This window comes from Helianthus annuus, chromosome 5 (assembly GCF_002127325.2).
Source record: "Helianthus annuus cultivar XRQ/B chromosome 5, HanXRQr2.0-SUNRISE, whole genome shotgun sequence".
Lineage (NCBI taxonomy): Eukaryota > Viridiplantae > Streptophyta > Magnoliopsida > Asterales > Asteraceae > Helianthus > Helianthus annuus.
In genome coordinates this window covers 149,986,984-150,011,727 of record NC_035437.2, presented here as the reverse complement: position 1 = coordinate 150,011,727, position 24,744 = coordinate 149,986,984, and the positions used below count along the sequence as shown (strand labels likewise).

The window sequence follows — 24,744 nt, the reverse complement described above, 5'->3', positions numbered from 1 at the left end:
GGGGGTATAGTTTCTTCGGTCGGCGGTGGTGCCTCCGCAGGCCCCACGGTGCAGTTTCGTAATGTGATGAGATGAACTTGCGCTTTTGGGTTTGTTTTGGTATTGCTTGGTAATGCACCTTGTGGTCTCTCGGAAAAATTTTGAGCTAGTTGATTTAATTGTTTTTCTATGTTTTGAATACTAGCTTGTTGATTTCTAAAATTTGACTCTAATTGTAGAAACCTTTCCAAGTTTTTCTTTTCAGTGTCGGAGATGAGGCGAGATACAGTATCTTCAAGCCTTTCTCGTCCACCTTGTTGTTGAGTGAAATTTTGTGACTCGTTTCTTGGTTGTTGAAAGTTTGTTCGTTGGGTTTGTTGGTTACTACTATTGTCGGGTTCTCTCCAACCAAGGTTTGGGTGACTTCGCCATCCTTGGTTGTAAGTGCCCGTTGGAGGACCCGACGGCCTAGGTCTATTATCAATGTAGCTTACCGACTCTTGTTGATCGTCTGTTTCTTTCATGCAACTCCAATTTTCATGTGGCCCACCACACCCTTCACAAGCCATAACCGAGACTGTTTTTGTCATTTCTAATTTTTTTATTTTTGAAGAAAGGGCCTCGATTTGGGCTTGCAAAGAAGTGCTTTCATCAACCTTATGGGTGCCCGGGGCAATAGATTTATTGCCTCGGGGGGTGTGCCACTGAAAATTGGTTTGAGCAATTTCCTCAATTTGGTTATATATTTCATGCGGGCGGCGATTACCTAAAAGTCCCCCGGAGCTAGAGTCAAGTGTCTGCCTTGTATGTGGCAACAACCCATTATAGAAAGTGGATACTTGTTGCCATATCGCAAGGCCATGATGTGGACACTTGCGTAATAGTTCCTTGAACCTTTCCCAAGTTTCATATAAGGATTCCCCATCCTCTTGTGAATATGTATTAATTTCAGTCATTAATTTAGCCGTTTTAGCGGGAGGGAAATACTTATATAGAAATTTTTGGGCTAGTTCATCCCAGGTGTTTACCGATCCAGCTGGGAGGGCGTTGAGCCAAGCTTTTGCTCGGTCTTTTAGTGAAAAAGGGAACATTCGGAGGCGGATGGCGTCATTTGATGCTCCATTGATCGAAAAGGTATCACATATTTCTAAGAAATTAGTAATATGTAGATGGGGATCCTCGTCCGCAAGCCCATTGAAGGTTGCGGAGTTTTGGAGCATTTGTATCAAATGCGGCCGAAGTTCGAAGTTATTGGCTTCAACATTCGGTGCATTGATAGCGGCGCCTAGGTTACCTACGGTGGGTCGTAGATAATCCATGAGGGTACGTTGGTCCGCCATAGGTGGATTCCCCGAAACTTTCTCTTGGTTTTTAGCTTTTAGTCTTTTTCTGAGAAAGCGTTCGGGTTCTTCTAGAGGTTCTTTTATGTCCTTATTAGAACTGGAGCTCATACACTACGTAGGATGGCGTCTGGTTCCAAGTCCTGCAATAAAAACAGAAAAGAATGCTGGTCAGAGAGTTCACCACGGCCCCGTGCTCAGCGAACACGGCCCGTGGTCGGAGTTACAGTGATTGTTTTCCAGATCCCAGTTACTGGAAAGTTGGACACGACCTCGTGTTGCACCGACACGGCCCCGTGTTCAGCCTGCTGTAACTTGGAAAACTAAAAACTGCCAGTAACGATGCTGGGCACGGCCCGTGCTGAGCTCTGCAGAAGCTGAAAAACTAAGAAAATCCTAAAAAATTAAGAAAAAAAATAAAAATATGATTAGGCCGTTGATTCCTAACTTTCTTAAAATCCTTGTGTCCCCGGCAGCGGCACCAAAAACTTGATGTGTGCGAAGTGTAATATAATTTAGATGTATATTTAAGCCCTTTTTACACTTTTAGCCCAGTTTTAAATTTATAAAACACGATATTTACTAACACTAAACACACATATGGGCAAGTGCACCCATCGTGGACGTAGTATAGTGTTGGTAAGATACCAAGGTCGTCCAAGGACACAAGAGCTTTTAGTACCGATTTATCCTCAACGTCTAATCAAATCAAAAAGTTAGAAAAGGTTTTTTAAACTAAGAAAATAAAAACTAACTAAATGCTGAAAAATAAAATAAAAATAAAAACAGATAGACAAGATGAATCACTTGGATCCGACTCGTGTATTAGTATAACCTTTGATTATTTTCGCACTTTTGCACTTGTTTAAGAGATTATCTTAGTTATTGTAGTAGGCCCCTCTTTTGAAGGCGACGTTACCCTCAACCCAGTAGTTTGAGTCAGCAAGGATACAATCCTAAAGGGTTGGATTATTGGAAGATAATGAATTAAGTTATTAATGCAAATTATGGTAGGCCCCGCTTTTGGCGGTGACGTTACCCTCGACTAAGTAGTCTAAGTCAGCAGGGATACAGTCCTAAATAGCCGGGTTATAGTATTAATAGTAGTTAACTTATGAGGGGGTCAAAGAGTTTGGATCCCCGCCATCCAATACCTATGGGCATTGAAGGAGATCCTACTAAATTTGACCCAGGTCCCTTGCAGGACCTCTAAACGCTGAACAAGTGCAAGACCCTTACCAAACCGTTCCCTTAACCCCCGACCAGGTAGCCAACATACCTCCATATAGACCGTGGAGATATGAATGGTGAAAATCTTTTATTTTATATAGACAGTAAAATAATACCAAGACACCACGGACAAACGATAAGGAAAGATCACCTTCAACATAAGTAACTAGTTATTAAAGTCATTAATACAAAACCAAATAAAAAGTGCAAAAGATTAAAAATAAAAAGTATTATACTAAACACTTGTCTTCACCAGGTGATGTAAGAGACTTAGGCAAACATGGCCTTGATTGTCAAGAACTCTTACGATCAATCTTGGATCCCGAGACGACTCACACACTCTATGATGGACAATGGATGATGGTGGTGGATGATGGTGTTATGGTGGTGGTGGGTGGTGGATGAAGTGTGAGAGAGGTGGTGTGCCAAGGGATGAGTTGAAATGAAGCCAAGCACTCCTATTTATAGGCTGAACAGAAGGCTGGGCACGGCCCCGTGTCCGCTGGACACGCCCCCCGTGCCTGTCTGACACTATCTCTCTTCATTAATTGTAATTCGCAATTACAATTAATGCGCCTGCTGTACTTTCGCCACGCCCCCGTGCTCACTGGACACGGCCCCGTGGTGGGCAATAGAAGCTTCTATAGGTTTGTCTTTTCTGCTGCTTCTTGGGCACGGCCCCGTGCTGGCTGAGCACGGGGCGTGTTCAGTCTTCTGACTTCTCTATTCTTGCTTGGGAGGATGCCGTTGAGGGGTCGGGCAATCCACTTTTGTTCCTTTTCTCGTATTTATGTTAGATTTAGCTGTCTTTTTTGCTTCTTTTGTGAATTTGAGCTCATTTCATCCTGAAAATACAAAAGGAAGACAAAAACACTCTTTTTCCAACATTAGTACTTAAAAAGGGTTAGTTTTATGCCTCATTTGATGTAATTTATATGTTGCATTTTACACACATCACAGGTCTAACGGGATGCCCCTTTTCTTAAACAGCAGGTACTGCTGGTTATACTCCAGGAACCTCTGTTGATACTCCTGCAGGCACTGCAGCAACCAGGGGCGAACTTAAGACATAGTGAAGGCGGGCGGGCGCACCCCCGGGAAAAAAAAAATTAGTGCTAAGTTCCGTCGAAAATCTCGTTCGCACCCATTGGAATTTTTCGTTCGCACCCCTTGGAATTTCTGTCCGCACCTCTTGGAATTTTTCGTCTGCACCCCTTAGATAAAAAGTGTTATCAATTTATATTTTAAATTTTTTTTAGTAAACTCTTATTTTTTTAAAAAAATAAATACTACCTAAATTATATAACTTTTAATACCTAAATAACTAAACCCAAATACCCAATACCTTTAACTAGCCCACTACTAAGTCTTAGCCCAATAAACAAACCCAACACATTAACAATATTTCAAACTAAAATAAAATAAATAAGCCCAAAACCCTTACTACATGTTCTCTCCCGCTCTCTCTATCCTCCCTGCACGCCAGCGATCAGAACGTCAGCGACAACAACAGTGAACAGTCAGCAGCCGCATACCACCGTAATCAGCCACCATACCACCGCTGATCGAACACGGGTAAATTTCTTTGTTATTTTTGATGAATTTTGGTTGATATTAGCAGCATACTAACCATGACAGTAGACATGTGCTTCATTTTGTTTTTCATTATGTTATATGGTGGGATATATTTTGTTAGTGATGATATTTTGCCTTTTATTATAGTCGCATACACCACACAGTAGATCTGGTTGGTTATATTTGTTAATTGTTAGTGAAGAATGTTTGGCTTTTTCTTTTTATGGTGTATATGTTGTTTAGATGACTTTTAGGGTTATTTACATTATGATTTTTAGGATTTGAATAGTTGATATATTATGTTTTGAATAGATTTCAAAAAAAGAAAACCCGTATGGTGACGTTTTAATTATGTTTGTAACAAGGTTTGACATATTTTTGATGATTATATAAATTTAGTTCGATGTTCTTTTGTTTTACATGACCCGACCCGACCCGATACGAACCGATTTTTTACTTATATACCTTGGGGCCTAAAATTTTTAAAAATATTCCGCACCCCTATAGAAAAATTCCTAGGTCAGCCACTGGCAGCAACAGTTGTTGCTCGTGATCCAGTTGCTTCTTCATTCTTTTGATTCCTATTATTGTATGGATATTGATATTAAACTTTAAATAACTAACAATTCTTTTTTCTTTTCTTTTGTTTGTTTTTTTTTCTTTTTTTTTTTTTTTTTTTTTGAAGTTTTTGCCTAACAAAATTGGTAAACAACCAACAGAAGATATAACTTTTCGTTAAAAAGTCAAAAGAGAACACTTAGATCCACAAGAACACCAGTCATGGTTAAGAACTCTAGAATTACTATTCACAATTGGTATCTTTTGTTTTAAAAACGGAATTATGGTACTTCTGATTGAAAATAGTGTTCAGTTGTCCTGCAAAGTTTGCTAAACATGCATTGAGTGGTACAAACGTGCCAAACATGAGGACCAAGGTTTGGGTTCTATATTGCATTGGTGAGAAGATAAAGTTGGTTGAGACAAGTCTTCTCAAAGATGAATACGTGAGACCACGCAACCAAGTCTCCCATCATGATGAGTTCTTAAGTTGTACTGCATGCAACAAGGTGCGTCACTTTAAACTTAGGACAAGGGATGCATGCAAGTTTTACCACTTTGCAGCCCGCGGCGGAACTAGCCCACAAATTTAGGGGTATCCCAATTTTTTATTTTTTAGACCAGGATTATCCTTTGTATAACGGAGACGAAGTTGCGGGGGTATTTTTACACTACGGAAACGGAGTTAAGGGGTATTTTTACACTAAGGAGACGGGGTTGAGGGGTAGCCCGTGTTACCCCTACTAACATTGTAAGTCCGCCACTGTTTGCAGCAATGATATGATACCGGACAGGTAACTTGATCTACCCATCTAAAAGTTATATTTGATTTCTTGAAATGGTAGGATTCTTAAAACATGTGTTGTATGTATTTTGTTTGGTTAAGGTGGTCATGTGAAGACCTCGAGGAGAGGAGCTCAAGACCACGCAGTGGATGCCGCAAGAATAGAAAGTGCGAAGGCTGCAGGCATTGTGTGTGTTTTGGATGCGAAATGTGCAGGTTTGAGGACATATTGCAAAGACAAAATAGACCAAATACAACATAATATGTCTTACTGATTACATCTCAGCTTATCCACACATGATTAACCATCAGTAAGGAGTACTACATGTAAATTACTGTCTTTGATAATAATTGTTCTACACATGATTGTTCAGTTTGGTAGTCAACCTATTGTTTCCATGTACTCAATAATTGTTACGACACATAATTAGAATAGTATATAAAATTATGCATCAACACTAAAAGTAATGTGATCCCTACATCTCAAAGGTCAAACCTTTCTGGTGCCTAAAGTAGCATTCTATAGTTAAATTGCTTATCATAGCAAGTGCTAATAACTTTTTAAATACTTAATAATAAGGATATACAAGGATCATAAAATCAAGGATATACAAGGATCATATACATTGTTGCAGCAACCAAGTCCAAGAAAATCTTTTTGAACTAACCAGAAAAACAAGTAGCAATACAAGATTATCATCATAAACCTCAATATTAGTTCTCAAGAAAGTTGAGTGATCTAATGGTCATCGTAAAAGTCTTTTCAGTAACTCACAACAATTATTTCTACTGGTGATGCACGTGGGACACGTAAGAGAATTTTTAACATCTCCGACTCTTCATTCTTGTCAACCTTACGGGTTAGCAATATCACTTTTTTCAGATTGGGTGACCTAGCCAAGATAAACTTCACAAACTCCAACTCAGGCTCAAAATTACTGAAATCTTCAATCTCCAATTCATTCAAATGCTCCAACCAAACATATGAATATTCTTCAAACATAACCGAACATTTTTCCAACATCACGGAATATTCTTCCAACTCAACAGAATATTCTTCCAAGTTAACGGAATGTTCTTCCAACTTAACAGTTGGCTTTATCTCAGTACAACAATCAGTATTAATCTACGGCAGGAGTATTGTGTCAGTGAACTTTGGCATCAGAATTAAAACAATAGGATACGAGATACACTTTTACAATTTACCTCTAGTTTAATTTTCGTTAAGTTCGGAGAACATTTGATCAAAACAAGAAGAAAAGGCAATCCATAGCCATCAAAAAAACACATTTTGTCGATGGTACAGTATTTGAGGTGGATTAGCGAGGTTGGAAGCTCTTCTGGAACCGAGGCTTGAACTAATAACTTCAATCATAGGCCAAAAAAACAACGATCAACAACCAAAGTTTTACTTTTACTTTAAATTATATATAATGTGGATAAATATTACCAAAGTGAAATCACCCCAAGTGGTCAGATCTTCAACCACAGGTAAACACTTGAATAGCTCCATAATGCTGGGATTTTCATCACCGGGAAGATGATCCGCATATATACGCTGCATTGACTTACAATATTCAGATAGGTTATGAAAGCCCATGAGAATGGATATACAAGTATGAACTTACCAGACACAAGCTCTTAAGAGATGGGCAATTATACAAAAGATGCATAAGAGTTCCTCTAGATATTGTTACGTAGTTTAAGGATAAACTTGTAAGGCTACCAAATCCATTGAAGATGGGTTTATGGTTGACAACACAAGATATAATATTTAAGTCCGTTAGGTGACGCCATGGTAAGACGGGTAAGAGTAAATAATACGAATAGGGATCATAAAAGTCAAGCGTTAGTTTCTTGACAGTATGGTTCCTTGACAAATGAAGTATTACTTGATCAATTTCAAAAGGGGTTTGAAGTGTACTCATCGTAAGGGTGAACTCAAGTATCGGACCCTGGCGTTGTAACAAAACTTGGTGTATAGCACGGAAAAGTGTACACCTCGTGTCCTTGTTTTTCCTTGCAGCTTTATAAAAATGTGGTTGGGTCTGATCATACAGAGACAGTTCCTTCTCTTCATTTGATATTTTAACAGTAGAGAACTGGTCAAACACAAGGTTAGGAATTTTGGTCCATTTATACCGCCATTCCTTCGACAGGATACTTGTCCTTGCCGCTTCTTCGATTGGTAAAAGACATAGTATGGTTTCTATTATGGCTTGCGGAAGTGTGGTGATTATATCCAATTGTTGAACGTCGGACAAACGTTTAGCTTTCATGTCACGCCGCTTTTGTTGGATCAGTACTGCAAACTGTGAAAATGGATTGAAGATGAACTCTATTTACTACTCACACAGTAAAAATATACCAAATACAAAAGCATTGTTACTTTTTACCCTTGTTTTATTTAGCTATTACTCCTCTATATGATTATAATCTGGAAACACTCAACACCATCACCATGATTATAACTAGGGCTGCAATGAACAAACCTTTTCACCGAACAGTTCGTGAACCCTTCGACGGGAAGTTCATTTGTGTTCGTTCGTTTATTAAACAAACAAACACGAACAAGATATTCCGTTCATTTAGTTAAACGAACGAACATGGACAGAGGCCACGTTCGTTCATTTATGTTCGTAAACCGTTCGGTAACGTGTTCGTTTGTGTTCGGGTGTTCATTAGTGTTTTTAGTTTTTATATTTTATTTATGCACTTCAGAATTCCAACGAATAAAATATACTTAGTAAGTGTCGGTGTATTATATATTTTGTTCATGAATACTTGTTTGCGTTCATTTGTTTTCATTTGTGTTCATGAACATTAGTTTGTACCCATTTATGTACATCAACGTTCATTTTCGTTCATTGCCTAAAATTAACAAACACAAATGAACTCGAACAAGTTCACTTCCTTAACAAACAAACACAAACATAAATTCTCGTTCGGTAAGTGTTCATGAACAGTTCGTGAACACATATATTTCTTAACAAACAAACACTCGTTCAGTTCGTCTGCAGCCCTAATTATAACGACAACTCTGTTTGAAGCACAACAAAACTGTTCCTTTAACACTTTGTATTGCAGCAGCATTAATATGTTTAATATCACATGAAAACTTTCTACAGACGCATCCAAACACCCCCTAAGTATCCATTTATAACCCGGTTAAAGAAAAGAGCTAATAGCCTGTTAAATTTGGTTACTTTTTCCCATGATTAACAAATTGAAACAGGAAAAGTTTATTTACATTCTCATTATAGATATAAAAAGGTGAAAGTTGTAAGCCCTAAATCCCCAATTGTGTCAAAATAAACAAACAGAAGGCATGAGTCACCTCATAAATCAAATAATTATTTAGCTAGAAAACTGATCAAAAGGAGGAGTTACCTTCGTTTGGTGGAGTTGAAGTTAACCTAACATTTACACTCGCAAAGGGGGAGTGAAAATGTGTGTAAAAATGTTTGATATCCACTACATTTTGTTTTGAGATGAAAAATAGGATCTGGTTGAAGAAAAGATATTTATTTTGTTCCGTGTTTTTTTTTTAATTTTGCTATAATTTTGAGAGTTCGAGTCCTCTGATTTTACTTAGAACTAAGTTCAAGATCTGCCAATGACAGAAACGATACCCGGTATAGTTTACGAGGAATGGGATCAAATACAAATACTTATGTTTGTAAAAACCCTAAGAACTAACACATAATTAACAAGTGTCCCTCAATAAAAAATTAGTTTAGGGGTAATTTAGACCTTTTTACCATATTTATTTATAACTAATTTAAAATAATTATTAAAACATCCCTAAATCCATTCAAGTTTAATTCAAATCAGAGTTTGAATTTTTTAACATATCCATGATCTAGTAACTCTCCATGATCGAACCAACCAGTAAGAACCACCACAAAAAATATAATCAGCACAATACTATATAATTAGCATAACATCCTTAATCGTTCTCCATTATTAGCACATCGTCCTCAATCGTTCTCCATTATCAACATAAACGACATTAGCACAACATCCTCAATCGTTTTCCATTGTCAGCACATCAGATGTGCTGATTATATCTACTTTTGGTGTTTGTTTGTATTATATTGTAATTAACAAATAATCAGCACATTATCACAATTATAAAACAACTTTTGGTAACTTTTTTAAAAGTTACTGAAGGGGTATGGTCCCAGATCTCGCATCAGCATCGATCGCGAGTGACCATTACCCTTATCAAAACCCCCACTAGCTAACAACCTACTTGTGTCCGTGCGGGAACACGTCGACACACTGGTTGAATCCAATCTGTCCAATGATGGAGGAGGACTTACCTGGAATATGAGAACGGTATAGTGATGCGGCTGGCACCGCATCTGGTGTATGAAAACGGAAGTATTCACAGCGATGCGGCCTGGCACCGTATCCAGTGAACACTTCTATCAATACCGAGAAGCTGGATAACAGCAACAGTCACCACAGACGACGATGCGGCCTAGCACCGCATCTCACGTATTTCTTGATCAAAGAGTGAGATGCGGGAACGTCTACAGTTACCGCAAACAGCGATGCGGCTTGCACCGCACCCTGTCTACTCATCAAGTGGGACTGGCACCACAGAGCAAGTAGCACCAATGGCAGCCGCCTGTCAGGACTACGTAAGCGACAAACTGACGTGGCGTCGCCTCCCCGGCCGACATGTCTGACACACCTGCAAAGGTGCAGCATGCCGTCGGTCTATCCATCCACCTCCTCCTTCACTCCTCGGCTATAAATACCAACCCCAAACCAGGTTTAAGGTATCTCTTCACAACTCTCTCACTACTACGACTATCTTACTTTGCTTCCCAAGCAGACTACTGATTCTCACGCCGGAGAGTGGTAACAAGGAGCACTCCCCACCCCATCCTCCTTGTTACGAGTCACGGTTTGTTTCCTTGTGCAGGAGATCAACCCACCGGTGATCCAGCCAGCGATCCTCGAGAGGAAGGGATTAACCCTTCTTGACGAGACCAGTGAGTTAACCCTGCCCGGTTAACCATTGTTTCATCATTGGCGCCCACCGCTACTCTTAGCACTTTTTCAGCAATCCTTCTCCCTCTCAAAAAATCATGACTGATCACCAAAACAATGCTGGGGATAACCAAAACCCCGCAAACCCAGGGCTGGTAGGGGTTAATCCCTCAACCTCACACCCTGGACACATTGGCACGTCGACGCAAAGGGGTCATCTCTTACGTTCGGACATGACCTATCACAGTACGCATCTGTGATCCCACCAGACATGGACCCTCATGCCTGGTATGACCAGCAGGCAGCCCTGCTGGCCGCAACATATAACCGCGCTTGTGCGGAAGCGCAAGTACAAGCTGGGCCTACCCCAGCACTGCACACCCCTGCGGGTCGTATTTTACAATACGAAGGCAGGGTACCCTCACGTCCAGCCTCGAGAAGCAGACGTGGAGACCGCGGATCATCTTACTGTGATGTCCGCACAATTAACGAGGATGATTCCTCATACGGGTCCCACACCAGGGGGCCAGTATATACCCGCTTAGGTCCTTACAGCGAGGACAGGCGACGGTCCGCATCCCGATATGGCTCCGGAATTCAGAGCCGGTTGGGCCCACAGCCATATACCGAAGGGTATGGTCGTACCGACCCGGACGACCATACATATTGCGGGGATTCTCATGCTTCCAGTAGCAGACCGGGAGGACGGCACTATATTCCTCCCACTCATCCCTGCAACACATACCTCAGGGCTGCAAAGCGCCCTGAAAACCAGCCCTACAGGCCGAAAGCTGCGGCCAAAAACTCCAAATTCGCCCCGCGAATTGCCCACGCCCATGTCACAACAACAAAATTCCCATTCAATGTTGGGAAATACAACGGTTCGTCCGACCCAGACGACCACATGAACATTTTCATGGGTGCAGGGTGCAACGGCCAGTGGCATGAACCCACTTGGTGCAATTTTCCCCCCCAGACCCTCACGGGTCTGGCCAGGGCTTGGTTCGATTCTTTGCCAGTGGGATCACTGGCCTCATTCAAGGACTTACATGCAAAGTTCCTCGCTCATTTCAGCCAGCAACGGCGTCACGAACGTGATTCGATGGACGTCATGAATATCTGGCGCAGGGACGACGAATCTCTCGAAGCATTCGTCGCCCGATACAATAAAGAGTGCCTGGAGATAAGTGACGTGGCAGACCAAATGGCACGGAACCACTTCATCAAGGCCGTCAGGGAGAAGCAGATGGTTATGACCATCTCTGGCAAGGAGGGCTTGCCTAAAAAATGGGAAGATGTCATTGCCGCAGTCAAGACATACGGCCAGACACAGCGGTCCCTTGAACCGCATATGGCAAAGGCACAACCCCAAGCCGAAACCTCCCACCAGGGGTCCAAGCGTAACAATAAACGCAACTGGGACGTTGGAAATCGCGACAGCATTTCCAAACCATACTTCCCACGGACCAACCCGTTTGACCCAAGGAACCATAACGCCCAACGGGACAACCGGGCGTCAAAGAAAGATTCTCGAGACCGCAACTGGACCGAGATCACTGTGTCGCCAAGCGAAGTCCTTCTTACGGACGCACAGCTCTTGCGACCGGCCCAACCAATGAAGTCTAAGAAAAATCAAGATCTCACTCTCTATTGTGAGTATCACAAGGACTCGGGCCACACAACAAACAACTGCATCAGTCTCCGGCTGGAGATTGAGCGAGCCTTAAAAGAGGGCAAACTGCAACATCTTTTGCCAGGTGGGCAGAAACCCACCAAGCGCATCACCCCTCATGGCAAGGCACCTCCTCAGGGAAGAGGACCATGTATGTGGCCTCGAACCACATGATTAACGGATGCAAAGGAAGGCTGCACAAAGCGTCGAGAAGACCAGACAATGACTGGAAAGACGAGCAAGTCGTCTTTCCAAAAGTCCGAGGCAGACCGCGCGACAGGCGCGCCGTCGTTATTACAGGCTAACTGGCTCATTACTGCACCGAGCGTCTATTCATCGACCCGGGAAATACTTCTGATATAATCTATGAGCAATGCTTCAACCAGTTCGATCAGGAGGACAAGGATCGGTTGCAAGCAGTGGATTACCCGTTGGCCGGGTTCGCAGGGGAAACTATCTTTCCCCTTGGCCAGATCACTTTTCCTGTGCGTCTCACCAGCGGAAGGCACACAAGAACAGAAGAGGTAAACTTTTTGGTTTTAACTCATACCTCCAGATATGACGTACTCCTTGGGAGAGAATCCCAAGGTGATTTCAATATGATTACGTCCGTACCCCACTCTGCTGTCGGTTTCCCAACCGAAACAGGGGTCGCGATAATCTACGCACGCAGAGATGTCATGATGTCAGACGAAATACGTCCGACCAAGATAGCAAGGCCTGCCCCCAACAACCAACCAGAAAAATGGGTTCTCAACGCGAGATACCCAGAACAAAAGGTTTCGTTGGGTCACGCCTTGTCCCCTAACACCAAAGCGCACCTGAAGCAGCTTCTCTTCAGGAACCAAGACATTTTCGAGTGGACACCCGCAGACATGACTGGGGCCCCGCGTGAAATCGCGCAACATTGCTTAAATACCATGCCAGGTATTAAGCCGGTGATCCAAGGCCAACGCCACCTTGGATCCGCGAAAAACCAGGCGATGCATGAGCAGGTAGAAGAACTGCTCTCCGCAGGCATCCTGCGGGAAGTTAAATACCAGACTTGGTTATCCAACCCAGTCATGGTAGAGAAACCATCCGGGGGCTGGCGCATGTGCGTCGATTACAAAGACCTCAACAAAGCCTGTCCCAAGGATTGTTACGCACTTCCGGAAATCGACGAAAAAGTCGATAACCTCGCACCTTTCAGATTGAAGTGTTTCCTCGATTGTTATAAAGGCTACCACCAAGTACAGATGGCAATCGAGGATGAAGACAAAACGGCATTCCGCACTCCCACCGGGAATTACTGTTATACAAAAATGTCGTTTGGGTTGCGCAACGCAGGCGCAACCTATCAAAAACTGATGAACGGCACTTTCCGCGGGCAAATAAGCAAAAGTGTCGAAATCTACATGGACGATCTAGTCGTCATGAGCATGGAGGAAGATACCATGCTCACTGATATTGAACGAATATTCCAAACTCTGCGAAGCGTTAACATAAAGCTCAATCCAGGAAAATGCTCGTTTGGAATGGAAGAAGGCAAATTCCTTGGATTCATCGTAACCAAAGATGGATTCAAGGTAAACCCGGAAAAGGTTCAAGCGATCGAGCGCATGCCATCGCCTTCAACGATGAAAGAAATGCAACGGCTGGCTAGCAGGCTAGCCGCACTAAATAGATTCTTAGCCAACCATGCAGCTAAGTCATATCCTTTCATCAAGACCCTGCGGGACTGTTTAAAGAAAGAACAATTCCAGTGGACCGCAGAGGCCGAAAATGCTTTCCGGGAAATGAAGGAGTGTTTGATACAACTCCCAACTCTAACCGCACCACGCAAGGATGAACCACTCATACTATACCTATCTGCCGCAGATAACGCGGTAGGTGCGGTACTGATAGTGGAGCGGGAGGGGATTCAAGCACCCATCTATTACATCAGCAAGATGCTCAACGACCAGAGACAAGGTATTCAATAATGGAGAAATTGGTATTAGCACTAGTACACGCTTCAAGACGGTTGCGACGCTACTTCGCAAACCATGTCATCACGGTGCTAACCAATTACAGGATCGGCCCGATCCTATCCAAACCTGACATTTCTGGGAGATTAGCGAAATGGGCAATCGAGCTGGGCGCGCACACGCTGAACTATAAACCGCGCCCCGCGATTAAAGGCCAAGTCTTAGCTGATTTCGTCGCCGAAGTACCGGCCAATCGCATCCAAGAATGCGAAGAAGCACAAAATCCTACACCAGAACCATCTTCCTCGGAAACTTGGGCACTTTTTACTGATGGTGCCTCCAACGAGGAAGGTGCAGGCGCAGGTCTGCGACTCGTCAGCCTTGATGGCCAAGAACTTACATATGCAATCCGCCTCGATTTCAAAAGCACAAATAACGAGGCAGAATATGAGGCTCTGCTGGCAGGACTATGTTTAGCAGTCAAACTCGGCATATAACATTTGGAAGCACACGTCGACTCTTTGTTAGTGGCAGGGCAGATACGCGGCGACTATGCCGCAAAGGGGGATATCATGATCCTTTACCTCGAGCAAGCCCTGCAACTAACATCAAAGTTCACTTCATTCAATATCCGACATATCAATAGAAGTGAAAACAAATCCGCAGATGCACTATCAAAACTTGCATCCACCAGCTTCCAACACCTGGCAAAAGAGATACGCATCGAAATTCTGCAGAATCCTTCGGTACCCCTGCGCCAGGTCAATGTCATCCAATACGGCACAACATCTTGGATGACACCAATTATTGCATATTTGCAATCAGGTGTGACTCCCGAAAGCAAGTCAGAGGCACGCAAGTTACAATACAAAGCTTGCCATTATCAAATGGGAGACGGTATCTTATACCGTAAATCATACCTAGGGCCACTCCTACGATGCGTCAACCCCCAGGATGCCACATACCTCATCAGAGAGATACACGAGGGAATGTGTGGCATACACGCAGGACCATGCATGGTAGTGGGTAAAATCATGAATGCTGGGTATTACTGGCCCGACATGCACCTGGACGCCGTCAAAGAGTTGCGCAAATGTATTAACTGTCAACGACATGCTCCAAAAACTTTGCGCCCCAAGAACAACTTGGTCCCGGTCACCACCGCATGGCCCTTTCAGAAATGGGCAATCGACGTGGTCGGACCCTTCCCAGACGCACCAGGTTCGGTCAAATTTATCATAGTAGCGGTTGATTACTTCACAAAATGGGTAGAGGCGAAACCGCTCGCCTCAACCACTGCTATGATAACAAGGAAATTCATTTGGGAACACATCATCTGCCGTTTCGGTCTACCAATGTGCATCGTTACCGATAACGGCACCAACTTTGCTGCCGACGAATTTCAAAAATGGCTAGAAGAACTACACATTGAACACATATTCTCATCTGTGGCACATCCGCAAGGGAATGGCCAGGTTGAGAGTATCAACAAAAGTCTAGTCGAAGGCATCAAAGCAAGGTTGGGAACAGCCAGGCGTGGCTGGGTCGATGAACTCCCAAGCATCTTATGGGCTCACCGCACAAGCCCAAAAACGAGCAATGGGGAGACACCTTTCAGCCTAGTCTATGGCTCAGAAGCGGTGATCCCCGCGGAAGTAGGCCTCCCTTCACCCAGAATGTTGGCTATTGAAAAAATAGACAACAGTATGGAACGCAGGATTGACTTAGACCTCTTGGAAGAAAGGCGTGAAAACGCTGCCATCAACGAGGCCAAGTACAAATCCAAACTTGAAAAGTACTCCAACTCACGCGTCCGCGTTTGTACTTTCAACCCGGGAGACTACGTCCTCCGCGACAACGAAGCATCTAACGCTGAACGCCCAGGAAAACTCGCCCCCAAGTGGGAAGGACCCTACCTCATCAAAGAGGTCTTGGGCAAAGGCGCGTATAAGTTACAAACGTTAGAAGGCGAAACTATCGCACGCACATGGAATGCACAACAGCTTAGACGCTGCTACATGTAAGCCATGTTTTTTACATTTTCATGTAACCTATCGGGCCGCAGGGCATTTGCAAATAAATAAACGAGCAATTCAATGCAATATTGTTTGTTACTACTATTACAAATGCGTGTTCCACTTTGCGGTATCCGCAAAAACAGATTGGCAAAATCTTCATTCGCGATACCCACACAAAGTGCTAACCACACACAAATATTGTAATAGGCCAGCAAAAGGCAGAATATTAAGTGTCTATCTGGCCGGATAGACAAGTTTTTACAAAACTTAACACAATTCCTGAACCCTAATAAGGCAAACAATGGAATTGACACGACAAAGGTATCGAGTATACTCAACCCCATTCACAATAGGTAGAGTTCCAGACAAGTTTTTACAAAACTTAACACAATTCCTGAATCCTAATAAGGCAAACAATGGAATTGACTCGTACTCGTACGACAAAGGTATCGAGTATACTCAACCCCATTCACAATGGGTAGAGTTCCGGACAAGTTTTTACAACACTTACACAGTTCCTAAAACCTAACAAGGCAAGCAATGGAATTGACGCATACTCATACGACAACGGTATGGAGTGTACTCAACCCCATTCACAATGGGTAGAGTCCCGCATACACACGTTCAAACATGCAAGAAGTAAAAACACTTGTACAAATTGAGCAACAAACTTTATATTCAAAAAATTCAGGCACCCACGCGGTGCACAATGGATTTACATAAAGTTCCAACATGTACAAGAGGAAAACAAAAAAGGGGGCACACAGGCCAACCTAAGTCCTATTTTGTACCACTGGTACCCGCACCATCTTGGCCGGCACCAACAAAATTTTCCTCTTCCGCGTCTGCATATAACATCCGCAACCGGTCTACATAATCCGCGGCCTCTAAGCATTCGTCAAGCTTCTCCACACAAGAGAGAGACGTGTCATAAAAAGATGCAACGGCCGCATCAAGAAGCGCTTCGGTGTCCACGTCACGAAACCCGGACCGTTCTTCAGTATAACCGCCTTTACACATGACGTTTATATGACCGATACAGCGGCTATAACCAGCTTTAAAACCAGCATCGCGGGCACGTTGCTTGACCAAGTCTAAACTAGTTGCGGTTTCAGGAGCATCCATGATAGACTGAACAATCTGCAACACAAGAATAATAAGGTCATCACGTGCTAAACATTCGATACAAAAGGCACAGGATACTTACATGTGCAATACCGCGACTCCGCATCCACTCGCGGTCAGCCTCAAGCTGGTTAAATGAAGAGGTCAGAGCATCTCTGGCCTCGACAGCCTCATTAGCCCGCTTTTCAGCAACAGTCACGCGGGCCGTGAGGTCTGCAACCTTGACCTCGCGAGTCTGAACTTCAGCCTTTCAAAAACAAGAAACAGTTTGCACGAAATTGGTAAACATTCTCAAAAGGCAGAAGGAAAGATAAAATAAGAAACACAAATCATACCTGGAGGCTCACAACAGTCTGGTTTAAACGAGTACGTTCAGCATTTGCTTCATCAAGGGCATTAGCAAAACGAGCCCCCGCTTTCTTGGCCTCCTCAAGAGCCTTAGCGGCCCGGGCCTCATCCTCCTTAGCCCTGCCTACAGCTGCCTCAGCCACAGCCTTCTCTTTGGCCAAAGCAGCGTTTGCCGCCCTGAGATTGGCTAACTCCTGGCGCGCACGAAACAGATTTTCATTCTGTTTAGCCCAAGATTCTTTCCATGTCTTGCGCTCATTGGAAAGTTTTTCATTCCAACTCTTGCGTTCATCAGAAAGTAACTTAGCAAGAGTACGAAACTGTTTAGGTTTAGCAGTTGCAGCCCACTCTGCGGTCTGTTTCTGCTTCTCAAAAGCAGCCCTATTCCTTTCAAGCTGCTCCGCATCCGCACGAGCAGCCTTCACCAACTCTTCCGCTTCGGCCCGCAAGCGAGCAGCTTCCTCCTCCCTGCGGCCTAGCACCTTGTAATCTTCCAGAATGGCGTTCGCCACTATGGAACTTCCCACTAACATGGTGGAAAGTTGGTTGATGCGCAGTTCACGGGGTGCGGAACGGGCACGATCAGTTTCAAATGGGGTGCCCAGACCACCCAGAATCTCCTTGCATGCAGAAGGATCATTAGAAATATCATCCCCCTGCATAACAGTCCAGGGGGGTCGATGATAACTCGTGCTCCGATCCGGGGTGTAAGTGCGGTAATAATACTCCAATTCAGACTCCCCAGGCTGAATAGGAGGCCCATCATAACCCGCGCCACCGGAAGAAGAACCAGTAACCTTCTCACCAGCAGGAGATTTCTGCGGCTCAGTATCCGATTTCTACTTCCCAGCATCAGAAAACCGTAGATCCAAATTATCACCATCATTTGGAGAGATCAGATTATTGGAGGAATCAACGGTATCGAAAATCTGGGTCGCGACCTTCTCCACGGTACTCTCCGCCTGCACGGTTGGATCAGGAACCACCTTAACAAAAGGTGCCGCAGGTTCCTTTGGTACCCCCGCATCCGCAGCTGTGGTATGCGAGGGAGACAAGGGAGCATCAAAGAAAGAGAATCCTGCATCTTGTGTGTGACAACCGGTAATTTACGGATCTTAATTACGTGATTAACAGAGGATTAACGCAATAATAATTAGTGTTTACAAAGCAAATTAATGTAATTAGGCATTTGGAATGCCCAGGAACGTTTATCCGACTTTATAGTGAGCGAACGGTGGTTTACAGAGCAGCTTGTGAAACGTTAAACGGTAACGGATTGAAACCGTACATAATACTGTCAACGCCGACAAATATCAAATTTTTACGATAAATTTTAGCTTCGTAATTAAATTTTAGTGACTATAGTCCAAACCGGATCGAAGAACGGATTAAAGACGGCAACGATACAAATTTTCGCGATTATTACCGTAGTCGACGAACGGGCGTGCAAACAACGACAACCGACCGTACTTTGGTGCATTTTAATTTTTGACGTTAAACAGAGTTCAAAATTTTGACAACGGGTCTCGTAGGAATTACAGACCACTTTCACACGAGATGGGCTTGTAGGCCCTGGGCCCAAGCCCAAAACACATAAATCTAAACCTGTGCATAAGAAACAAGATCTACAAAAATCTTGTCATATCTTACTAAATCCCGTATAATCTCATGAAATCTCTTCAAAAGATCTTGATACAAAGGGTAGAATATATTACCTGAATGTAATATAAATGCACACAAGAAACTTTAATCCTAAAATCTCTATATATAGGCTTTATGGTTTCCTTCTCACTTCACAAATTAAATCAAGCACACAGACCTTTGTCTGTCTCCCTCCCCTCTCTCGATAATATGCAGCTAACATCAAGCCCTTCACAAACTCATTTCTCTACATAACCACACCCATCTCCCTGTGTATGCACACCCACATATGGTCCTCACTTTCACAACCTAATGCTCACAAACACCCAAACCCACTTGAACCCTCACTTTCCCCTCTCCGCTAAAGTTGAACAGCCGGACTCCGGCCAGACATGGCGTAGCCGGTGACGGCAGTGGGTCCCAGCGACGGCCCTCCTCCGCTCTCGGTCTGTTTCTCCGACACACATCAGCCGACACAACACCCCCCCCCCCGATGAACACCAGCGGCGGCGACCAGATTGAACGACAGAGAGAGAACCGGCGGAAATGGTGGTGAGCGGCGGTCAGTCGACAGAGAGGGAAAGACGGCGAGGAGAGAGAGACGGGGCAGAGGTGACGGACCGGAGGTCGAAGATTTGGTCCAGCGGTCGCTGCCTTGGACCGACGGATCTTGTCGTTATCCGATGGATTTCGCCATTTTTCCGGCGATGGAGGTTATCCGACGAACCAGTTACTCCGGCGACACCTTTCTCCGATAATACCCCCCCCCCTCTCACAACTCTCTGTTCTCTTTTGAATATTTTTTTTAAGATCCGAGTAGATTGGGTGGTGTTTCAGATGTTCGATGATGATGAGGTTGCCACTGTGTTGAAGATGATGATGAAAGTAAGTGGTTAATGTTGTTCAGTTCTTATGAATTCGATTCAAGTATGGTTTGGGTTTGTTTCAGAGACTCGAGTGGTTCAGTTGCAGATTTGCATCGGGTTTTCCGGGTTACATTTTTGGCTCGGGTCTCAGTTCTTTCGGGTTCAGTCAACCCAGTCAACACGTCGGGTTGACTGGTCAACGCCAGTCAACTGGTCAACATCAAGTCAACGGCTCGGTTTCGGGTTTTGGACTCAGCAGGTTCGGGTCAATTGTGGTTCGGATCAAGATTTCGGTGCGGTCAACGGTTTTGGTCGACTCGGTTGGACCGAGTCAACTAGGTCAAACCTGGTCAACTCAGCCGGTCAACCCGGCTGACTTGGTCAGATTGGTTTTCGACACGAGAAGATGGTAAAGATTTCACGGCGCAATACATTTCGTTATTCTTATAATTTTATATATTCCGTGAACGAGCTCAACCGATAACTTTAGCGACTATTTGCACTTTAATTTGGCATATTTGATATATATTGCGTAAATTGACTGAATTTTGATAAAAATAGCGACAACTTGTGTTGTCGTGACGTCCAAAAACAGAGGAAACTCTGCCCGTTTTTCGAGAAAACCCGTAAAATAAAACGAGTTTTATTATAAAAACGTGTTTTTCTTGTAAAACGACAACTATTGTATTAAAGCGACTTTTACGAGATACAAATATAAAGTTTCATTCGACAACGACTTACAACTTACGAGAACAACGATATGGAATTATTTCGACAACAAGAATAAATATAGTTATATTTATTTCAAACGAACTCGAATCCTTTATAAATAAATATAGTTATATATTTATTTTCCAATACATGTCGACGAATCTTTTACAAATAAATATAGTTCACATATTTATTTCGAATATCAAATGACATGATTTCATTTTGTAAAAATAAATATAAAGTTTTTATATTTATTCCACATATCAAACAAGATGGATTCGCTTTTATAAAAATAAATATAGTATATATTTATTTTAAACATGCAACGACTCGATGAAGTTTTCATAAAATAAACATAACTTATATATTTATTTTGAACGCCTAAACGGCATATACATTCGACATATAGTAAACGAAACTTAGCAAGTTTAACTTCCTCGTTACTTTTAAGCTATCAACACACCGTCGAATCGTTCGATTAACGATTCGGTAGAGCTCGGTAACACGTAGGGTAGTTACCGCAATTATTTAGAAACTTATAAGATATTCCGTGTTAGGAATATTGTGGGACGCACGCTAGCGAGCCTCGTCTTGGAAACGACATCACGAAGTCGTAATTAGCTAGCTTTGCACACGAATATTCAGGCGAGTTCATAACCCCCACTTTTTACTGTTTTACATTCTTTTTGTAAATGTTTTCGGGGTGGAAAGACATGCACGATTTTCAGAAACATACAAAGTTTTGAACAAACACAAAACTCGTATTTCTAAATCATATCACGAATGGATTTCGAGGAACTCAAATGATTTACGAAAGGTTTATACTAAACATACCGGTTTTTACAAAACAAATGCTTATTTTCGAAATATGAATGATTTTTCATAACTAAGGAGTCAGCCTTAGTGGCTGGGAAGGTTCAGTCAGGGTGGCTGGGAAGGTTCAGTCAGGGTGGCTGGGAAGGTTCAGCCAGGGTGGCTGGGGAGGTTCAGTCAGGGTGGCTGGGGAGGTTCAGCCAGGGTGGCTGGGGTGGAATATATGTTACAGTAATTACGAATACTTTTTACATGGTATGGTTAGCGTAAGGAGGTTTACTACTTAGATCATGTGAGTGGGTAGGCGAAAACTTGAGGCCATTAATCCTCATTGTAGGACCGAGGGACAGGAGCGGTAGATCTACTTGGGTGTAGCGAGCCCAGCCCCAGGCCCAGCATAACGGACCTCGGGGTGACTTTGTGCCCAACGCATAAATCCGCTAGGTTTGAGTCTTCCTACTTGCACTTCACACATATCAATGGCCTTGCAAACCATTGGTGATCTCTTTTTCCTTATTTGCTACATACCAGGTGTTTTGGTCAAAAATTACCGAAGCAATTAAGTGATCAAATTAGTTAAGTGAGGTAGTGTGCTAAAAAGTGTGTTGAAAATATGCTGGTTATGTTCTTTGGAAAAACAGTGTTCAGGATACGGCTCAGGATATTGAGCTGTATCTACGATCAAACAATGAGCAAAAAGGTAAAGTAAATGACATGAGATGTACGAGGAAAGCCCTTGATCAATCTAGACCGCCGGCATAAAATCTCGGGAGCTGACAATCGCAGCTGCCTAGTTCTTCTTATTGCTTTAAACTTCAGGATACAGTGCAGGATATAGATCAGATCTCTAAGTGTTACAATGAATTTGTGAAAGTTGCGAGAGAGCAAGTGTTAGAGTGTAGAGAGTGTGATTGTGATGTCCTGGTTGATCTGATATACCCACTATTTATAGTAACGAATTACAAACAATAATCCCTACAAATATGGGCTACTCCGAATATTCCATTATAGACGTTGTAAACCGAGTAATACGGCTCCAACGTCTTTCCTTGAACGACTTGGACCGAGTCCTCCGTGGAATAGGTCTTGTTAACGTTGCTAGCTTCTAACCCACGTACCTGCATTTAATCCGTTAGTGATCCTGAGGATACCATTCAGGATGTTACCAATATCCTGAATCAGCATCCCGGATGTAAACAGATACAATATGAACAGGATATATATCAAGATATTTTCCAGGATATGGGCTCAGAATTTCACCCATAACAATTGTCCCCAAAAATGTTACCGTTTGATATCCTAACGGTTACATTTTTCACAATGGCCGAGGCAATTAAGAGATAAGACCATTGATGTGACAGCTTTCAACCACCCGGCCTATATTTACTCATCATACCCTATATCTTCTCATCCTGATCTTCATTTAACCTCTACCGGAGAAAAAAGGTAAAGATTTCTCTCTCAACTCCATTCTTCATTCTCCCCAATATTCCGGTGATAATATGGCAAGGCAGACAAGATCTAGTTCCGGCGACTCTGCTCCCACGTTCATCCATCAAAATATTCTCCAGGATCTGGAGAAAGAAATATGTACCTTCGACGGTGCACACTTGTCAGTCCTTAAAACCTCCGGCATCTTCCCAAAAGAGACGGTGTTCCGGCCGTTTGATCGGGAAATCCGATCAGACATGGTTTCTGACGAGTGGTTGTGTTTTAATGCCTTTTCTTTCACCTTAGGGTTGCAATTTCCTTTCTCGGATTTCATCACTGAGTTCTTTAATGTCACAAAGATCTGCTTCAGTCAGACAATGCCAATGCTTTGGCGAGTCTTGTCTGTTCTTGATCAAATCAAGAACAACCATATCCCCGATCTTTCTGTTAATGACCTCCCTCTAGCATACCGACTTAGGTGCCACGGCTCTTGTCGGTTCTTGTTTTATTCTACCTCCAGTGACCCATTGATCCTCCGAGCCACCAGGAATGAAGAGGAATGGAAATCCAAATTCTTTTTTGTAAAAAGAGATTCAATCCCTGGTGGAGCGGATTATCCGGTGAATTGGTTGAAGAAGGGTAGGATTTAGGGTTTAAAGATGATCCTGCTTGTTATCCTGCTTTATATCCTGAACTGACTTTGTCGTTTTCTTGTACAGCTGATTTTAGGAAGCTAGCACCTCCCCTTGCAGATTCTCAAAAAAGAATAGACGCCATCAGGCTCCTTACCGAAGCAGAGAGAAGTTTCAACCCATCTCCCCAACTCCAAGCCCTCTTTCAAGCGCAAACATGTCTGGTAAGGATCCTGCAAGATATCCTGTAGATACATGTTTTTATTTGATATCTTTAGGAAAGGTTTAGAATTTTACTCCCTGTGTGCAGATTCCAGCAAAGTTCCAGTCTATCTAGACCTTGACGAGCTTGACAGCTATCCAACTCCAACCATAGTCAAGAAGGAGGCTCCTGCTGCCACCAGCTCCAAGCCACTCCCAGCTCCCAAGGCCAACCCAAGGACTCGTGCTTCCACAGCGAAAAAGAGGAAGGGCCTTGAAGTCAGTGCTCCAAGCTCAGGAGGGTTCTCCTATGACGATCTCAGCTTTACTGATTCCTTAGAGCCAATGACATCCTTCCTTAACAAGGTAATATCCTGACGCATACCCTGCATATATATCCTGCACATATATCCTGCCTGGATATCCTAACAGGATATCCTGATAGGATATCTTGGTCATTATAGATACATATATTCTAATTCGTACCTGTTATTGATGCACAGGGCCTCCAGCATTTGCTCCACTTGTACAATGATGCATGTGGTACTGTTGCACTCCATGAAGCCAGGATTAAGCAGCTTGAAACTACTGTTGCCGACCAAGGTGCCATTGCTGAAGCGAAGAGTCGGCACTATGAGGATAAGCTGAAAAAGGTCACCCAGGATGGCGAGCTCAAATTGGCCACCGTGCAAATGGATCATGATCAGGCCATGATCAATTTCCGGGAAGGAATCAAGACTTCTGCTATTGTCTCCCTGTTACAAGCACGCATCAAGATGGCCTATGAGGCCAAGGAGACAGGCCTCGCGTGCCCAGCTTGGCCGGTTGACTCTTGGGTGGCCAAGCTAAAGGAGCTTGGAGGAAAAG

General features: G+C 43.3%; 2 protein-coding genes and 1 non-coding gene across 4 annotated transcripts; 2 read left to right on the top strand and 1 right to left on the bottom strand.

Annotated features, from left to right (window-relative positions):
• The first annotated feature begins 834 nt into the window (after positions 1-834).
• Positions 835-941, top strand: LOC118492607. Its single transcript, XR_004894613.1, has one exon. It is a non-coding gene; the product is annotated as a small nucleolar RNA R71 (small nucleolar RNA).
• A 5,115-nt stretch (positions 942-6,056) lies between these two features.
• On the bottom strand, positions 6,057-8,993 carry LOC110941833 (F-box/FBD/LRR-repeat protein At1g13570). 2 transcript variants are annotated; one of them, XM_022183513.2, is made up of 5 exons: positions 8,857-8,993; positions 7,095-7,778; positions 6,917-7,033; positions 6,673-6,831; positions 6,057-6,592 (listed from the first exon to the last, which is right to left on the bottom strand). In XM_022183513.2, the coding sequence occupies exons 2-5, from the start codon at positions 7,743-7,745 to the stop codon at positions 6,230-6,232; spliced, it is 1,290 nt and encodes a 429-aa protein (XP_022039205.1). In that variant the 5' UTR covers positions 7,746-7,778; positions 8,857-8,993; the 3' UTR covers positions 6,057-6,229. The 2 variants fall into 2 exon arrangements, with proteins under 2 accessions (XP_022039205.1, XP_022039206.1); XM_022183514.2 differs by having other exon boundaries at positions 6,917-7,024.
• Positions 8,994-19,452: 10,459 nt separating this feature from the next.
• Positions 19,453-20,502, top strand: LOC110943936. The gene is made up of 2 exons (XM_022185667.2): positions 19,453-20,108; positions 20,173-20,502. The coding sequence occupies exons 1-2, from the start codon at positions 19,770-19,772 to the stop codon at positions 20,500-20,502; spliced, it is 669 nt and encodes a 222-aa protein (XP_022041359.2). The 5' UTR covers positions 19,453-19,769.
• Positions 20,503-24,744: the final 4,242 nt, after the last annotated feature.

Bases quoted from the DNA above. Each gene is read 5' to 3' on its own strand.
- LOC110941833 (XM_022183513.2), bottom strand. From the start codon at position 7,745: ATGAAAGCTAAACGTTTGTCCGACGTTCAACAATTGGATATAATCACC. The intron at 7,034-7,094 runs GTAAGTTCATAC...GAATATTGTAAG, and splicing joins CTCTTAAGAGCTTGTGTCTG to TCAATGCAGCGTATATATGC. The intron at 6,593-6,672 runs GTAAATTGTAAA...CTCCTGCCGTAG, and splicing joins TAACGAAAATTAAACTAGAG to ATTAATACTGATTGTTGTAC.
- LOC110943936 (XM_022185667.2), top strand. From the start codon at position 19,770: ATGGTGGTGAGCGGCGGTCAGTCGACAGAGAGGGAAAGACGGCGAGGA. The intron at 20,109-20,172 runs GTAAGTGGTTAA...GGTTTGTTTCAG, and splicing joins TGTTGAAGATGATGATGAAA to AGACTCGAGTGGTTCAGTTG.